The sequence below is a fragment of the Rhodnius prolixus genome, unplaced genomic scaffold (genome assembly GCF_049639745.1).
Source record: "Rhodnius prolixus isolate KJV_2025 unplaced genomic scaffold, Rpr scaffold_11, whole genome shotgun sequence".
In the NCBI taxonomy this organism is placed as follows: domain Eukaryota; kingdom Metazoa; phylum Arthropoda; class Insecta; order Hemiptera; family Reduviidae; genus Rhodnius; species Rhodnius prolixus.
Window position 1 is genome coordinate 17,775,975 of NW_027411625.1, and position 19,554 is coordinate 17,795,528.

Here is a 19,554-nt window from a genome sequence, read left to right on the forward strand (position 1 = left end):
GTGGGATCCCAGTTTGCTAACCACTGAGCTAATCCCTTCCCTTTGTAGATCTTTATTAATTTGTTTTTATTTTTTTATTTTTGTGAAATCAACTCCGAATTTTTTTTCAACTTGATGCTTTTTGCATAAATCGACAATGTTTATTAGGAACATTTTTCCAAGAAAATTTGACTTTAATGGGAACAGGGTTGGCGGGATTTTCGTAGATTAGATTATTTTAGAACTAGGGAGGGGTACTATTCTTCTGGCACTGCAGCTTTAAAGTGCCGAGTTTTCATAGTTCTGGCAACAGAAATCTCTTCTTTTTTTTATACAACATCCAGAGTTTTTCCCACCAGACGTTTTTGTGCATGACTTCCTCTGGTCTCTAAGGTATCAGATGTCATATATTATATATCGTAAAACAGCGTTTGCAAAGTAACCGACAAGTAGAACAAGTTTCCTACCTTTCGTTACAGTGTGTACAGTAAATGATTCCTCTGCGCTAATGTGTTCGGAGTTTATAGTGCACATAAAAAAGGCATAAAGCCAGTTTAAGTCGGCATGGGTTCTCGGTCTGATACGGGCCATGATCTGCGGCCAGGTTGCCTGTTACAATAAGTGTGCCTTTTGTGATCAAAAGAGGTTTGCGGGATAAATTCAAATATCGTTTATTATTTAAAAAACTGCGAGTATTTATCCTCGCTCAGAACTAAGTACCCAACGACAGCCTAAGAGGCAAATTCGGCTAGCAAGCATCTCGGACTTAACATCTAGTTCCTGCTTCTAGACCTGACTCAAAATTCATGGCAATTAAAAAAAGAACATGTAGACTAGTTTTTAAAGATTCATTTTATTTTAATGCAATGTTTGGACCTTTTATATGTATTTTAAGGAGGATTAAAGGAGTTTAAATTTCTGCATTTAAAAAAAAAATAGTGACCGAAATCTGTTTTTCCTCTAAGTTTTCTGTAATTTTTTCATAATCTATTGCAGCTGGCCTCTTTAAATTGGTATACTTGTAATGCTTTCCCTCCCCCTGGCTTTAGGAGTTGTACTTAAAGACCTTGGTTGAGATTATAAAACGCTTTACTTGAACTAAATACTTACTGCCCAGCAATTAATAGTCCATTACAACAATTCTAACTATAATAACTACTAATACATAATATCCGTTAACTAAATACCCTGGAAACAAAATACATATAAAATATAAATATATTTACAAAATTAACTAACGAAAATGCTACACCCAGGGCGACTCCTTACTGCCTGTCACCCAGCCTGCCGGGACCCAGAGAGTGGCAACTGCTAAGACAATCAGATTTGTTTGGCTTACCCACTGCTAACACCCGCAGCTCTAGCATGCCCTCGCCAAGATGTTGAAGTGTATCGGGTTAAATAGCTCTTTGTACTTTCAAACATCATAACAGTGGATGGGTGCAAAAGCTCATACTATTCTAACTAATAAAAAGTAGTCATACGCGGGATTCAAACTGGAAATTTCCCACTTACAAAGCCACGCACTTGACTACTAGATCAATACCCGCCCCATAAGTCTGGACATATACTTTATTTGGAAATTTTATGATGGTTTCGGTAGAGAATCTCATTTGGATCTCTCTGAATAGTCATTTTTGTGTAAGTATCCTACTGTTTTTCTACCAATATAACGTATCCAAACCATAAGAATTATGGTAAAAGAAGGTCGTGTGAATAGTCAAACCAGTTTCTTAATAACCTCCACAGTAATGGCTCTCGAAACGTTTCAATCCTGAGCTTTTTTTCTCCATTGCCTGATTCCCAGCTTTTCGAGGTCCTCCTCCTTCTAGGTCTATTTTCTAGGTACTATTTCCCGTCTAGGTTCCGATCGGTCCTTATTCAGCTTTTTATCTACTCCATCGCTCTCCATCCACTCGATATGTCCCAGCCATTCCATCTTCTTGCTTTAACCTTCGCAACTAAATCCGGCGATCCGTATAACTCCTTAAGCTTCATGTTGCTTTTAATCCTCCCACTACCGTTTAGCCTGTTGGGGCCAAAAATCTTCCGCAACACACGCCTTTCCCTATTTTGGTGCTGATTACTATTGCTCTTATTTAGGGTGCGTTCTACTAAGCGCTCACAACGATCAAAATATACCTTCAGGCGTTCCACATGACGACCGCGGTCGTAGTGGTCGTGGCGAAAATGTCACTAATAACGTCATTATTAAGAGCTGGGTCGAAGTGGGCATTCAGAAATTTGGCACTATTTTTAAAAGCAAAGATGGCGACCGAAAAAATTATATCAGGTAAATGAAAGTATTATCTCATGTAAATAATTGAATGTGTTTCTCAAAATTCAAAAAAATAATACTAAAATGAAAAATTACTTATCCCTTTACATACTAAATCACTGAATAACGACCAATTACACTTTGATAGTTAATAATACGTGGCTTAAGTTTTAGTTTTTCACTATTACTATTTTGTAAAATTGCATTCCCCTTTAATCGGAACTAAATGAAGAACTTTCTAAAGCATTATTACTGTAGACGCGCCAAAACGTCTACACCCAGAAGCAGGCTACAAGAAATGTTATTAAGTGAGGACAAATGTAATAATGAGAAAATGTAGAGAAAAAGGAGGAGGGTACTTACTCTTTGGTGCCAGATACTGCTGATAAAGTGCTGTCAAGACGCCAGAGAAGCGATGAAAGGAAAAGGAAGTTGGTGAGCGGAAGCGGGTGTAGGTGCGTGTGTGAGAGTGAGTCGGTTGTAATGAAGGAGTAAATAGAAAGGACTGATGAGGCAGTGGCGTATGTCTGCAAGAACTAATAATAAAGCGCACAAGATGCGTAAAGAAGCGGGGCAGTGTCACTGTAGGCACAAGATGCGGTGAGCGAAATTCAAGAGCACAAACTTACTATTACAGAGTCCAAAACATACTGACCCAGCAGAAAGAAAGACCCCACGGTTAGAGAGAGTAGAGAAGGGGAAGGTCCGATACCGTGGGAACGGAGAAATATGTACAAGTTAAAGGAAAAAAGGAAATAATTGGCGGCAACAACAAGGGAAAGAAGTAACGCGAGATAATGCATATTGCGAGAAAAGACACTGTGTGAAAAGGACGGAAAACACAAAAGAGAGACAGGGAAAGCGTCAAAGGGTACCGCCGGGGAAGGACGGCACGCGCCTGAACAATTACGTTGCATTAATAAATATCCTACTGTTGCCACAAAAGACATTTTAATTTTATTTAAACGTAAATTTTATAAATACTCCACGATAATATAACATAAAAATTGAATTATATATATGTTACGGTAAATGTACACTCTTGGGAAATGTACACTTTTACCGTAAAATGTGTACATTTCCTAAAAAGTTAGGTATATGTGAACTGAATATAATGTATATGTACATTTCCCGGCAAATGTGTACTCTTGCCTTCACGTTTTGGTAAATGTATACTCTTACCTTCATGTTTTAAGAAAAGTTGGAATACAAATAAATTAAAAATGTTGTTGCAGTAAAAAAATATTTATTTAAATAAACATAATACAAAAGGCTTTAAAAACGAAAATTATTTTAATCTAAAAAATGTAAATGACAAACAAAACATACTTTTCTTTGCATATTATACGTATAATATGTCGTAGGTTATGATCCCAATATTCATAAATACAATTTTCGTCCTAGTTTTTCAGGACCAATACGATGGCAATCAAACAAATAATAATAATAACATACTTTTCTTTATTATAACTGTGCAAATATTTATCGGGAGTATAACAAAATTTTCACAAAATTTTGTTAAATATTTGCCAGGGGTAAAAGTTTATAAGTTTTTTGAAAATTCCCCTTAAGAAAGTAGAGATGAAGAAAGAAGTGAAGAGCAAAACATTAAATAAATAATGTAAAACAAGATCATTTTATTGTAAGTTCCTGAAGTATGGCTTGCTGCCTACTTCTCTGGACAATAACAGTTAAATTTTATAAAACGATAAAGGAACATAAGAAATTTCATAATGAAAAAAGTTTCACTTGCGATTTCGTATTTTGTATGCTCACATTTACCAAAACGACATGGTCATTGTGAATTCAATGTACATTTCCCTTCTTTGAAATTGTAAATGTTAGTTGAATGTACATTACCCAAACGAGGAGGAAAATGTGCACATTTACCGGAAAATGAGCACATTTACCGGAAAATGTGTACATTTGCCGCAATATCTACTTTTACCGTAACATATATATTTTTAATATATAACTTTTTCGAAACTGAAGTTAAACAATATATGGAAAGAAAATCGCCGTGTCTTAGACCTCTACTTATGGAGAAATTCTGGGAATAGTCCCCACAAATCCTAACTTTGGCAGCTGAGTTGAGGAGGCAAATCTTCAATAGATTAATGAGCTTATCAAATCGGGATTCTAAACTCATTCAGGATTTAAAATGTCCTATTTTTATATAGGCTGTCATGAGCTTGTTTGAAATCAACAAACAAATGATGCAAAAGTATGTTGTATACATAAAATTTTTCATGGATAAGCCTATTGCAAAAATATGGTTTGTAATAGATCTATTTCTTAGAAAACCAGACTGGTAAACGCTATTCTATCTGCATACTGTGACAGTCTTCTGGCTATAATTTTGGCCATAATTTTAAAGAGCGCCGGGCGGAAAATCAAAGTTCATTAAAAACAAAAAGTTTAGTTCGAAATAGAGCAAAATCGATTAATATTTAGAGGTCGCTACCATTGATCAAAAATTTATTTTTTTTTTTTTATAAAAAATCCTTATTAAATGTTTTGTATCTTTTCAAATTATTAGCAAAACATGTAATTGTAATTTACTATCAATCAATCAATTTCAAATTATAACAATAAATGCAAAATATTCCCTAATTTAGACGTTTCAGTAACCAAAATTATTTGTTTTTTAATTTCTGTACGAAACACATAAAAAATGAAGTGATTTTGACGTTAATTAATCGAAATTTTTCAAAAATGTATATTTTTCTTAATATTTTTTTTTTTAAATACAGCTTCTTTAATTATTCATTACTTTAAAAATAAAAAGGCCATCAAAATGATTCCAACTGCATTGTCTTTATAGCAAATTATATTTAAATAAACTTTGTACAATTACATGTTTTGCTAATAATTTGAAAAGATACAAAACATTTAATAAGCATTTTTGATAAAAAAAAAAGCAAAACAAATTTTTTTTTGATCAATGGTAGCGACCTCTAAATATTAATCGATTTTGCTCTATTTCGAACTAAACTTTTTGTTTTTAAATGAACTTTGATTTTCCGCCCAGCGCTCTTTAAAATTTAAAAGTCATCATTTTTTGGAACACCCTAATGTACATCTATGTATTTTTTAAGGTTCTGGTGAATTCTCATAGTGTACTGAGAGGCTGCTACACTTAAAGTGATTGCATGCGACGATCACCCCTTGCGGGTGGTTCCCCTTTTAAAGTAATTAATATGGAAGTGAAGTGAACATCATTAAAAATTTTCACTCTAATTTATAAATTTTAGGTTTTCTGAAGTAAAACTAAATAAGTTACTTTAACTTCTTATTGTTTTAAATTTAAAATTTGAAAATCAAAAATCTGTAAATAACTAATTGTATTGGCTACATTGTTGGAAACAACTGTAAGTCAGGTGGCCAGTACTTGATGTATGACTTCTTTAGAAGCCCCGTGTTGTTGGGACCGGCTTACGTGTCTTCACTTCATAATGTATTAAAAACAGTTTCTAAAATTTTTATTCATACATAAAAACTTACCAAACGAAAAATATGTCTTTCATAGAGTTTATTTACTCAGTTTAGTATTTTGAAAAGGGATATCTCTTGGTGGTTTTTAAAAAATATTTATTTTGGTGGAAATGATATGGGAACAATTTAGTGTGCCTACCAAATTGATAACGTGATTATACATGTAAGTTAAACAAATGCATATATTTTTTTTATTTGTTGCTATCATGTTAAAGGAGATAATTATTTCTATTTTGGTAATACATAATGTTTCTGAACTTATTTCTCCTCTGTGTGGCGTGTTTGTGTCTTGGATTAAAACAAATTTTCATAGCGATATCTGTCCGTAAACAGGAAAATTCTGAATTACTTTTTTTTAACTTAGATAAGATTAGAAAGCTTCAGTTTATTTATTTACTGGGTTGGACAATTGTAGATTCGTTCATGAGATAGCTTTAAGCTTCCAAAGCCTATTCTAAGAGAAAAATAATCTTCAAAATATAGCCTAATGTGAAAGAAAGGCTTCTTTCTGCCAGCTGTTTGATGTGCCGCTGATATCATTCTTCCGGCTGCGCTTTAGTTTCTTTGGTGAAATTAAACTTTTTTTCCTACTGTGTGGCCAGATTGGGAAGTAATTGATAGTTGTGTGGACCTCATGCTGGACTGTAGGATGAATGTAAACAAAGTTCAGTTTTTATTTTAGATACGAAGACATCATCTTTGCTAATAATGTCTATGTCCTGAAATCTGTTGAACATTTGATTAACAAATGTCCATATTTGTTGATAGAAAGTTACTTAGCTAAGAACAAATATCCTGGGAAGGAATAAACTTCGAAGTTGGCTGTATGGTGAAAAGCCAATGCAAAAAAAAAGGAAAAAAATAATAAAAAAAACTAACTATTTGAAAGTAACATATTTACAGATACCCTCTCCCTAGTCTCAATGTAAGTACATTGGGCTTGTATTTAAGAAATATATAATTAATGTTTTAAAGTGTATGGACTTCTTATGTGAGAAAAAACATTTTTTATGTTTGTGTCCTCTGCAATCACTATCAATGAAAATTAATTTTCTTTCTGAATGTTTTAGGATGTAATTTACAACAAGGAAGAAAAGTCTCAGTGAAACTTTCAAGAGAATAGAATAAATTTAAAACATTCCATTTTCTACGTAAGTATATTAATTTTCTCTCACTTCTGAATAAAAGAAGGATTGCTTGCTCTGTATGAAATATTTCCTCTGAAGGTGACATTTCACTACACTGTGCGGTTCTACTTCCTTACAATGTATAAAAAAGGTATAACAAAATTGTGTGCTTTTTTTACTGAGCTCTTCCACCGATAAAATATTCTGACCGAAGATCCTAAAGCTAATCTCTCACTGCGTCCGTCATTAGATGTATGTATTTTCTTCTCCGTCTTAAAAACTTAAATAAGCAAAATTATGTTGAGTGTCTTCTTAAACCACATTTCCCACAAAGAGATCCAACCGGTACTCAGAGACACAAAATCATCTTACAGTCCGCCCTGTGTGGACCTCCAACCTTGGTAATTACCCATATGTTATTTAATTAAATATATTTAAATCAACTAGAAAATAGCTTTAAAAAAAAGAGCTGAGTGCTGATTTTTTACACTTATTAGATATAACGATGATTGTGGCCGTAGCTGCCAAGTAAAATAAAAAAACAACGCTTCTCTATTATGTTGAGACCTAGCCAAACATTAGACCGCTACAAAAGATCCTAATAAAGACCTTTGCCAGTACAATCTCCACCATTCTAAAATGGCCAGGAGAAATTCCATCTGGTCCTGTAATTTAAATGGTAAGAAACTTCTTTCTGCCCCAAACCATTTCTTCAGAATTCACTCACAGTTAAATAGGTCTTAACCTCCACTCACCCATTCTGGATGTATCTATACTGTTAACGTTATCCGGGATATTTTCTAGCAATAAGCACTACGTCCATTTCACCTATCGCGTTGGAAGGATTATAATATCTTCAAAGATCCTAACTGACCATCCTTTTTTTTTAAAGAACCCGAATCAGCCCTAATTTCCCTTGCGTTGATTAGTTTCAAGAAACAACTACCAAGAGTGCCTCTTAGCTTTAAGTACATTGTATGTATTATACATCATTTTACCTATCGGATGTTTAATAGAATTCAATAGGATAGCCCTATTTTAAGAGAACCTGAGCCACCTTCTTAGATTTTTTCTAAGAAGAAGACCATCGTGGATTCTTATTATCACCTTTAGTACTAGAAGTACAGACACAGGAATACTATCTTTCTTTTCCACTTCTTCAATATTAATTCACGCTCTCTCCGACGAGAAAGCATTCCTATCCTTTTTATTTTTTTTCCTAAAGGTGGTCAGGGTAATTGCATCAATACTTACATAATAACTAATTATCCCAAGATCGGGAAGAGAATTTCGTGAGCTAATCTATATATTCCTGGAATTAATTATAATATTCCTAGAAGTAAGAGTAATGTCAATTACTTGTCTTCAAATCCTGGTCACAAATATTGGTTCGCAGCCTCTATTAGAATTCCTAATTCGGTGCCATTTAAAGGTCCTATATAGTCGAACTCGAACATTAGTGTTGCTGCTACCCTAGACATCAACATGATGCATATTCATCAACAGATTTGCATCACAATCTGTATATAAGCAGTGTGGTTGGTCCCCGAAAATTAGACAAATCTATCAATTTCTGAGTTGGAGGGGGAGTTGATCGTATGGCAAATAGGTGCAGTCTTGGGTTTCCCCCAATCCGTTATGTAATCTTAACTGTAACAAATCCCTGTCGCAAAGCAAACTTAGTAAATTGGCATTGACGTCACCACTGAAGTGAAGCAGAGCATCCTGCAGCGCCCATCCCTCTTCCCACGAACAGCTTGCCGTACTTCATATCTAATACTTCTTTGAAGATGTATTGCTCTTGAACAAGAATGAATTAGGTACTTGCCAAAATAATCTAGGTCTGAAATTGTCAAAATTCATCGTAGAACCCTTGCTGTGTTGCAGTTTAATCTGCATCATCTTTAAACTTTACCATTACAAAGGAACAAAAAAGGAGAGATGGCTCTCGACCTTCTAATCTTCGACACCACAAGACTAGTTTCTCGGTTCTTTTCTGGCTCCTACTTCTTCCACTAACTGAGAATTGAACAGGTATCTAATTATGGCTTTTGATTTTTATTTGACAGTAGGCAAGTGGGGATTATAATTTTAATATCACTTTATAGTGGTGATTATAAAGTGGCAGAAATTACGAAGATGATACTAGAGAGCGGGCTTGTGCCTTCAATATATGTTCGAATTAGGTTTTCTTTGCTTTATCCAGAACGTGTCGATGATAATAGAGCGTATAACATCTTATATAAATTGATAGCTACTGTCGCCTCTGCAAACAGACATGAGTCCATGCAACACATATGCTGTGGATGCTCATCCTTAGCGTAAATTGACTACTTAAAAAGTAAAGTAATAACGTATTTTTTTAAAGACGATTCTCAAGACCAGTATTAAATCAGGTGGATTGGACTGGGTTCGGAAGCTCATTATGTGCTGTTAACATTTTTTTAATTAACAAAAGTAGTTACACGCCGATCTCGAATTGGGAACTTCCACTCATAAGTCTGCACTTCTAACCACTACACTAACCGCCTCCTTCGTGAAGTTATTATTATTTTTCATTTTAAAGAATGTATTTATTCTATTATTAATTCATTCTGTTGCAGGTATGTTGATTAAAACAAAGAGGTGAACTACACGATGATACCATTGTCGCATCGTGATACAGTGAAGCCGGTGCATAGTAGAATTGTAGACCATATTGCTGGCTGGTTAAGACTAATATTTTCAGACAGAAATTCCAGAAATCTTTTTCTGTTTCTGCTATTGAATCTATCATTTGCTTTTATCGAACTATTGTATGGGATATGGACGAACAGTTTGGGTTTGATTTCCGATTCTTTTCATATGTTTTTCGATTGCACAGGTTTATTAGCCGGTCTAGCAGCTTCGGTTATCACAAAATGGAAAGCTAACGAAAGATATTCATTTGGATACGTTAGGGCTGAAGTTATAGCTGGATTTGTTAATGGTTTATTTTTATTGTTTATTGCATTTTTTATATTATCCGAAGCTGTGGAACGTGCAATTGAACCTCCTGAAGTGAAACATGAAAGGTTATTTGTTGTATCCGTTTTAGGATTTTTTGTAAATCTGATTGGTATATATGCTTTTCAACATGGTGGCATGCATGGACATTCACACGGCGGAGGCGTTGGTGCTGGTGGGGGTCATCATGGTCACAATCATAGTGGGGGTACTCATCTTCACCATCATCAGTCACACAGCCATGGCCATAATCATGTTGGAGCCACTTCACCAATCATGAAAGGTGTTTTTTTACATATACTGGCTGACACGCTAGGCTCTGTTGGTGTGATAATATCATCAATTTTAATGCAGACTTTAGGATGGATGCGAGCCGATCCAATATGCTCCATTGTTATATCTATATTGATAGCATTGAGCGTTATAGCCTTGATTAAGGATTCAGTTGGTATCTTGATGGAAAGGCAGCCAGCCAGTTTAGATGAAACCCTACCTCAAGCCTATCAAAAAGTTATGCAATTACCAGGGGTATATTCAATTCAGGAACCACATTTTTGGACTTTAAGTTCGGATAATTTTATTGGTGTAATCAAATTAGAAGTTTCTAAAGTAGCTGATGCTAAATATGTTGTAAGTCATACGCATATGATTTTTGCATCAGCCGGTGTAAAACATCTGTACGTACAATTAGATTTTGCACCAATGTGATCTAATGTTTGGACAATGAATTTTTATTTTTGTTAAAATAAACTAATTTTTTTTTTGTATATTTTGTGTAATTTATCTTTTACTAAGACTTTTGTAAATAGCGGACTCAGTGTATTTAATTTCTTGGATTACTACCTTCTAGCGCTCGGATACGAAAGTATATTTCGTACAAATTTTCATCTGCTTTTAAGGAAAACCTCTGATTATAAAACATTTTGATGTTTGTTGCAGTAATATCCATCACAATTGAATAAATCGCAAAAAAAATCAAATCAACTAATATGAAATAGTTTATTTTCTGAATGGACTTTTCTGTTGTTGCTCCACTAAATTCATGTAGGAAGGATTCTGGGGGAGTGTTGGTTTTAGGCCATTCCATAAAATGCCGTTTCAGTACGTGACTAACACCTATTCAGTTTTGATTTTAACAATGATTTTTTCCAAAAAATTCAAGGTTAAGGAAATCAGTTGGCCGTAAGTTTTTTTTAAAAAAGAAAATCAGTAATTTTGTGGGTACTCAGGGGAAGTTGGGATAACGCGAAGTGGTCAAGAAACGGTCGATTTATCAAGGTTAACTTACAAATGTAATAAAAGGTAATCACTCAGTAAAAAGTTTAAGTTCTCAAGTAAAAGTCCAGGAAAGTTCAAAGTCAAGGAAAATCTCTCTTACTTCTTGCAAAGAGGTGTTGATTTTGAGTTTTAGCATAACATGCATGACTTCTGAACAAATGTTTTTGCAAATTTGTATGATTGGCAGTCAGCCATTTAGTCTTTGGTCGACATAACTCAAAAATCGGAAAATGGCAAATAGTTTAAATTTGATGTTTCATTTAGGCATTGAAATCTTGCTGTAATCAAATATTTGATCAAAAATCAATGTATTTTTTTCTTTCCTTTTCTCGATAACTTTTTTCAAACGATTCTTTAAATACTTGATATACTATTGCAAAAAAAAGTGTGGATCTTCAAACATTTATTTTAAACATTTGCCTAAGAATTTTCATTTTAGGTCCCGGAAGTGGGATCTATAGGTTTTCTTAGTGTTTCACAATTTTCTCCAAACCAATTTAGCTGATTTCCTTGAATTATTACATTAATTATCAAAGATATAGGGGGCTATAATTTTTATTTGAATTTTTTTTCATGAAATCCTTCTGGTGTTCGGTAGGGTGAAAGAAGAATTAGAATTAGAAACGGGACGGCACCGCAGCCATAAGATTGTGCCAGCTTTGGATCTAGTAGACGAACCCACCCCTACTAAAGAGGTTAAGGACTTTCCCTACTAGTTCTTTTTGCGCTACTATCTCAAAGTTCCAAAGGTTTCATAGCGCAACCGCTCGATTGCGACACTATCAAACAACAGGTGAGAGGCCGTCTCCTCCTCTTCCTGAAACAATCTGCACAACGGTTCCGAGCTAATAATCCCCACCTTTTGCAGATGTTTCCTGAACCTAACGTGCTCCGTGAATAGGCCTGTAATCAGAGTAATATGATTTCTACTCAAACACAGTTTTTTTTTTCTCTTTGCTTACACAGCCAAGGCGTAATAGTGTTGCTGGGTTAAACCCCAGGACACATCACCCAGCTCTTTTCGTGTTCCCTCCAGATCCAATCTCTGAGAGCGCCTTTGGTGATCCCCAGGACAGGCTCCGGGCCGATGAAAGGAGAGTTAGCTCCAGCACTGGCCAGTTGATCGGCTGTCTCATTCCCCTTAATCCCCACATGACCAGGCACCTATTCCAACCGAACTTTATTGTGCCGAGCCAATAGTTTATAGGGCCTTTCTGCATTCCCAGACCAGGGAAGATGTAATTCTGAAGAAAACAAGGACCTTCAATGAAGCCTGGCTGTCCGAAAAGGTGCAAATCTCCATATTTCTAGGATCCATCCGCAAGTTTTTTGTAGCTCTCCGTGTCCCTTCTCCTAGCAAAGGGAACCAGAGTAGTTTTAGAATGGTTCACTGTAAGCCCTACCCTTCTGCACTAATTTTATATAATCTTGAGCGCTTTCTGCATGAGTTCAGCAACGATTGTCTCGTGCCTACCCAAGGACCGAGAACCACGAAGGTTTAGCATCTCAAGTAAGTCGTCCACGACCATGCACCAGTAGAGCGGAGATAAACCCCCTCTGGGTACCCCCTAACTGTCGATAGTTCCAGCGATTCCCCAAAAAAACTCACCGTTATTCTCCTTGACGATAGCATGTTACAGATCCACCTTGAAACTGTGGAATCTATGATATGCCTTTCCATCGCCAAGGCAATGGAGCTAGCTATAGGTAGTGTTGCGGAACGCACCCTCAATATCCAGAAACGCGCCTACAGCTATCTCCTTGCAAAATATAGAAGCCACCAATTCTTTAACCAGACAATGGAGGGCTGTCTCGCAAGATTTGCTTGTCTGGTAGGTATGCTGATTGTATTGTTGATGTATTGTATTAGAGCCGCAGACGCCTCTAATGGAGTTTAATGGCCCCAGATGGAGGTTTACCTGAAGCAACCTCCAGCAGTATGGGGGCCATGATCTGCAGCACGAATCGTGGGCTTCGAAACTACCCTGAGTCTGACCACCTCGAGTCCTAGAAAAACCTTGAAGTTAGTCCTCTTCAGACGACTCAGGGTCGGTTCCGACAGTTCGAACATAAGGGTTTGCCCCTAGGGCTCTACCTTTCTATTAATAAACTTCCAGTCCGCTATCTCCATGCCCTCATTTTGAACGTGCAGCTTGAGCAAAATGACGGACGGTGAGGAATTTTAGAGAACGCCCGGTACCCACATCACAATCTTAGCCGCCTTCACTATCTCCCTGGCAAGACCTACCCTCAGTTTAGCCCACTCACCCAACCGGAGCTCTGGAATCACTCTCTCTAACCAGAGTCGTGCAACCTCACTCTCGAAAGCAACTCCTTGCCGCCTCAGCGGCCTTAAGCATGGACAGCTTCCTCCGCTGAGCGCCACTCGGCTTCCTCGGTGTAATGTGAAGAATGCCCTTTAACTTCTGGGAGACTCCAGCAATAGCCTCATTAACTGGGGGTTCTGCGTTACCGCTCCCTCGAGGAACACTCCTCTGTGATCCCACCATGTCCATCTTTAGGTTCTGACCCAGCCTATGTACCTTCCTCAGTAACCTGAGGAACACTGCTGGCTGTTGATTTAAGATCCAAGTTTTTAGATTTTTCATTCTTCATACTGTTCCCACAAGAAGTGGGGGTAGACGGTCACCTGTGACAGACCCCCATTGTCACAGCAAGGCTACAATGCAATAGGGTTTTGCCCGGTACCCCAAGTTGATCGTTACCGCACATATATTTTACTACCCTGTACGCATTCAGCCTCGACCTGAGTCTCCATTTCGGCTTGGAGAGAGATCCGGGGGACAGGAAAAGGATAAACGGGATCGAATCATAAAAGAAAAGAAGCAAGGATTGGCAGTTGGGGGGTCTACTACCACCATGCTCTATGTCAATTGTGTAAATGTATAAGAGTGTAACTGTGAGTGTTGATAATGTTTATGTTGTTAGGCTGGGACACCCGCAGGGACGCCAAATTCCCTGAGGAAGTGGCTAGTCCACTTCGCCCTACGGGCGAGTATCAATTTGTACCAGGAAAGGAAAAGACAAGAAAGGGAAAGGAAGGATGGGATAAAAAGGAAGCCGATGGGGGAGATACACCGACCCGTCAGAGCCCCGTTAGCCGCAACAACAAAGCGCTACGTTAACAGTCCACATTAACGGGGAAGTAGGGGTTTACTTGCCGCCAGGCCTCCGGGAATCACATAATGTTTTCAAACGGAGTCATAACAACTTTGTGGACCAGGGTGAAAGTAAATAAATATTGAAGCTACTTGCAGTAATGTATTTTAATTTTTTTTTGTACCTTTTAGGAGAAACATCATTTCTTATTTTTTTATGTACTGACATTTAGTAATTAACTGTCCCAATTACTGTAAATTGTTATGTCTTTAAATTTGATTGCTTTGTTTCCACGCCACTCCTTGGTGTAACCATACTCATGGTTAAATTTGGCAAAATTAATGCGGTACATTAAGAATTCAATCAACAACTAAAACATTTTTTGGGGGGCTTAGATGATTAAAATCCCTTATAGATTTATGTTTTTTGTACAAGGTGTTTCCGGATGAACTGGCCATACTTATGAAAAACGTTCTACGACAGAAAGAACATTAGACTTTCGAAAAGAAATTATTTTGACATTTATTATAAAATGTGGGCATCATTTAGATGCTTAAGATTAAACACACGCAACCACATACAAATTTAGACTAAGTTTATCTCCTAAGGCAGTGCTTCTTATACTTTTTGCTACCGTGACCCCTTTTTAAAGTAAAAATTTCTTACCGACCCATTTATAACCTAACACCTAATGATTAGGTTACAAATACTGACAATTGAGCTAAATCTTGATTGTCTGTAGACTCATCATGTTGTATGGCAAATTTTGGGCTTTGTTTAATTCTTTTCATTAATTGTTGAAACAAGTCCTCAGATATTTCTGTAATCCTTTTACAAACTGTATCATTTGATAATAGAATTTCACGCAGTTCATCTGCACACTTTTTTCCATGTAATCAACTCAGTAACTTTAAATGCTACGGGCGATACAAGTCCTCACCAATTGTAAAAGGTTTTTTTCGCTTTCGCTATCAAAAAACGATACTGATGCTAATAAGTATTTTTTTCTGGACCGTAACATATTTTTCAAAACTTAGTTTTTCTTTTTTTGAATCTCTCAAAAGCCTTTCACAATATTCGACTGTTTTATACGAGTGGGTAGGATGCTTCGTTTCAAAATGCCTTTTTAATTTTGTGGGCTTCAAGGTTTCATTTGCTAAAGTTTCGTTGCAATTTAAACAAAGCGGCTGCTGTTTATCGTGATAATTATTAAGAGTAAACCCAAATTGCAGAAATGATTCAATATAAGGTCCGGGACAAAAAGATAGCCCATCCACATCTTTTCCATTGATATTAATTTTTTTTTTTTATTCATAGCTTATTTTGCTGTGGTTTTAACATATTTTCTTCATTAGATGTTTAAGAAAAATTTCTAAGAATCAATAAAAGTAATAATCATAATCAATTTGGGGGTTGGGACAAAAAGATAGCGCAGATATCAATAATAAAAAATTATTCATTCAGACACAATAAAAACAATAGAAATTAAATTAATTAATATCCTGTATACGCACCACCTTTTTCTAATGCAGTAATCATGCGGTTTGGAAGCGAATCAAAATGGCGTCGAATAAATTCTTGAGGTAGTTTTAGCCATTGCTCCTGAATTGTTTTCTTTAATTCCTCCTCGTCTTGAAATTACACTCCTAGCAAGGTGTCCCCACACATTTTCAATGATATTAAAATTTGGGGACCTTGCCGGCCAATCTAAAATTTGGATCTTTTCTTTCCTGAAAAATTCTCGTACAACTTTTGCCGTGTGTACTGGCGCATTATCTTGTGGTAAAATTACGTTTTCTTTAGGAACCTTTTCAAAATATTTTTGTAATTGGTCTCCTGTCAATGTGACATATTGTTGGCTGTACACTCGGCCAGAAATGAACACTATGTCAGTCTATTGTGATCGTAGCCAATGCCGCCCCATATCATAACGCTGCCTCCCCCTATTTGCCTCTTTGAAAACATGGACATGCTCACGGGCAAACTTCTTCCTTCCTTCTTTATGCGCCGTACTTAGGGGTGGTATCCGTTTCATTTTTTTCCTTTGAATGTGAGGAGCTGTGCGAATGACTTTTTGAACGTTTTTCAAACTTGTGTCTACACCAGCTCTTGCGGCAATTTGACGGGCCGTTAAAGTACAGTTGGAAGCTACCTTTAGAATTGCCCGTTTTTGCCGTGATGTTAAGGCAGGCGGTCTTCCAGGAGATTTCTTCGTACCATAGCTTTCTGGAGATTTCAAAAAGTTTAAAATCACTTTTCTACTCCTACCAGTATTTTTTGATATCTCCGAAATGCAAAATTCTCGATTTTTCATTCGGACAATGGTATTTTTTTCTTCTGATGTCAAAGCTTTTGCACGTCCCATTACAAAGGTAAATGGTTATCAACAAGAAAGTATAAACACAACTGGATAAGTCTTGTTTACTTGAAGGGATTTGTTTTTATTTGTAAATAAACAATAAATGTGCTATCATTTAGTCCCACCCCAAATCAAGTATTATTTATTGATTCATACAAATTATTATTATTTACTAACATCTAATGAAGAAAATATGTTCAAACCACAGCAAAATAAGCTATGAATAAAAAAAAAAACATTAATATCAATGGTTTAAATGTTTAAATGAAAAAGATGTGGATGGGCTATCTTTTTGTCCCGGACCTTATGTTCTTTTTTTTGGACGAATCTGCTCTTTTTAGGTATTTTCGACATATTTTTCGATGTACTCGACGTCGCTTTAGTTTCTTTTTTCGGATTCACATTTCTTAGCTTGATTTAGCCACTTATCCATTTTAGAGTACAAATTCAACTAAAATAAATCGTAAATTAGTAAAGATGTTTTTAATTTGTATGAAACGTAGAACTTCATAGCCATCAACTTTTACCATGTATTTGAAAGATTAATGGACACTGTGCAATTGGGGAAAACCTAAACTCCATTGAAAAGTGTACTGCCGCAGAACAACAAACTTATTTTTCGTATGCATGGTATGCATCTTTTAATAGGATCACTACAACATATGTATATCCCCACTTCTTGCTGAACGTTCGCGAGTTACTGAAGTAAACCAAAAATACTTGTTTTTTTCTATGTACTTGTTACTAAAATATAAGTGAATTAACTTATCAGTTCACAATATATATTCCCTCAAAGGGGCCGCGACCCATTGTTTAAGAAGCACTGTCCTAAGGAATGAGATTAGCTCATTAATAGTTAGTGAACTAAAGATCAAAGATTCTATGCAGCTGCCTGCTGTCAGATTTTCTTTTCCTAGGAGCCACTCACAGCAGCTGTTCGTTACAGTCAACATTGTTGCCAATCAGGAAGAAAAACTAAGGACTGCCATATGAATTCGAACGGGGTTTCCAACGCGCCCTGTCTCTAAATAAATTAAAAATTGAACAAATTACATGGTACAAAAATAAAATTTATTTTTCTTTACACTTCTTTTACTTAATTGCTTTACTTACGTTTTTGTATACTTAATATAAAAGTTGCAGTTGCTGCATTCATGCCTTGAATTCATGGAAATAGAAGTACAAAGAAAATATGGATTTGAAGCGAAATAATTGAATATTGAAGGAAATTTGACAGCTTATAGCTTAAAAAAAAGAAAAAAAAGTTAAGTTTCTTAATTTAAGTTCTACAAATGTTATTTCTTCTAATAATTGGCAAAATATCACCTTTTGATTGGTGTCATTAAATTTACTGTAGTGATTGAAACAAGTGTGATTGTTTTTGTGAAAAAATGCAAAATAATAAAAGTTATGATGAAGAGGTGTGGTGGCTGACCTTTCTAACATGTCATTTTAGTGTAATGTACGGCAGTATCTCTTTTATATTTGTTCAAGGATTACAAAATGTTATGAGCCACAAAATTTGTAAGTTTGAAGAAAATGGTGTGATCGTAAATGCTGCGAATTTCCTGTTTTTTTTTCTCTTCAAGTTTTCCACAATTTTCAAAAACCACACTTCTTGAAACTTTTTGAAATAACTAGACCTATGATTGCTAGAAAAAAATATTTTTAAGGAAAGTTCTTATGTAATATATTTGGCTCTCCTACATCTCAGACGACCCTTTTTTTTTGCATTTTTTCTTTGTGAAAATATACGTATTTTATGAGTTTTTAGAGGAATTCTTTATTCAGCCACTCACACCGTACACTAATATTAGTTTTCAGTAATGTAAGGGTCCAGCTTTTCATAACATTTTGTAGAAAGTCATTGGGATACTTAGTTTTTAAACAAGAAAATAAATTTTATTTAATTTAGGTAGTTTACTCTCTGAATTGTGTTGTAATCGGGGTTATAAGAATTAGGACAAGGAGGAAAATCACTAATTAAATTACGAAAGGTGTAGGAACCGCTGAGTCGACACCGTACCATATATAAAAACTGGGCTACTGGCTGGCCAGGGTCTCACACTTTTTGCGGAGGGGCCAGTTGTCCAGCGGAGGAGCCAGTTGTCCAGCGGAGGAGCCAGCCGCCTTGCGGAGGAGCCAGTGGTCTTGCTGTGGAAGAGGTTCGTCGGCTGGCTTGTGGCTGGTGAGTGTAGCCCAGTAGTAATTTAATAGCGGTATTTGTTTAGCCCCAGTATGGTCGACTCAGTGGTTACAAAGATTGAATAGGTTACTTGTAGGTGAATGAATGAATTACTTAACTTATTGATGTGTGGGGATACGTATTAGAGTGTATTAGAAGCGAGGTTAGATAGAGATTTGTATAAGATATTCAACTGGGTGGGTTTATGTAAGAGATGAACCGAAGGATCCGATTATTTTGGGGTCTTTGTTAATAATTTGTTTGTCCTTTTTATTTGTTATTGTAAATAAATTATTTTAAATTATTGTAAATAAATACTACGGCCGAAATCTGTAATTATATTGAATTGTGGTTGGAGTGACCAGTTCCTGTTTCCTCACCGTGCGGGTTGGCAAGCGCCCCTTACAATGATTAAACCTCTTTTAGTATTGTTCAGATTTTAATGTATTCTTTACGGTATTGTACAAACTGCAGTATTCTAGTGATAATAGGTAATGAGATATGGAAGGTAAAATTTTAGATGTTTTCGATGTAGTTTCAAATTCGTTCGAAATTCAAACGTTTATATCTCCTTTCGTATTAGCCAAATAGAGTTAAAATATAGTGCCTATTTATTTATGAAGATGTAATGTTCATTTTATCATTATTATAACAAAATGTGGCATCTGGGTCTGTGACATCTAATAAATACTAAAAAATTATTAATGCACAGTAAAATTACTCAAATGATTAAATAAAGAAGAATGTA

At 35.8% G+C, this 19,554-nt stretch overlaps 1 protein-coding gene across 5 annotated transcripts; it reads left to right on the top strand.

Moving 5' to 3' along the window:
- The first annotated feature begins 5,539 nt into the window (after positions 1-5,539).
- ZnT86D (solute carrier family 30 member 7) lies at positions 5,540-19,376 on the top strand. 5 transcript variants are annotated; one of them, XR_012461500.1, is made up of 5 exons: positions 5,540-5,915; positions 6,823-6,903; positions 8,767-8,913; positions 14,092-17,677; positions 17,759-19,376. XR_012461500.1 is itself a non-coding variant. In XM_074138650.1 (4 exons), the coding sequence occupies exon 4, from the start codon at positions 9,517-9,519 to the stop codon at positions 10,570-10,572; it is 1,056 nt and encodes a 351-aa protein (XP_073994751.1). In that variant the 5' UTR covers positions 5,625-5,915; positions 6,823-6,903; positions 8,767-8,913; positions 9,483-9,516; the 3' UTR covers positions 10,573-10,631. The 5 variants fall into 5 exon arrangements, 2 of the variants coding, with proteins under 2 accessions (XP_073994751.1, XP_073994750.1); XR_012461501.1 differs by having other exon boundaries at positions 5,612-5,915; positions 17,524-17,677; XR_012461502.1 differs by having other exon boundaries at positions 5,612-5,915; positions 17,539-17,677.
- The last annotated feature ends 178 nt before the right edge of the window (positions 19,377-19,554 follow it).

Excerpts from the sequence above, each read along its gene's own strand:
- ZnT86D (XM_074138650.1), top strand. The coding sequence starts at position 9,517 with ATGATACCATTGTCGCATCGTGATACAGTGAAGCCGGTGCATAGTAGA.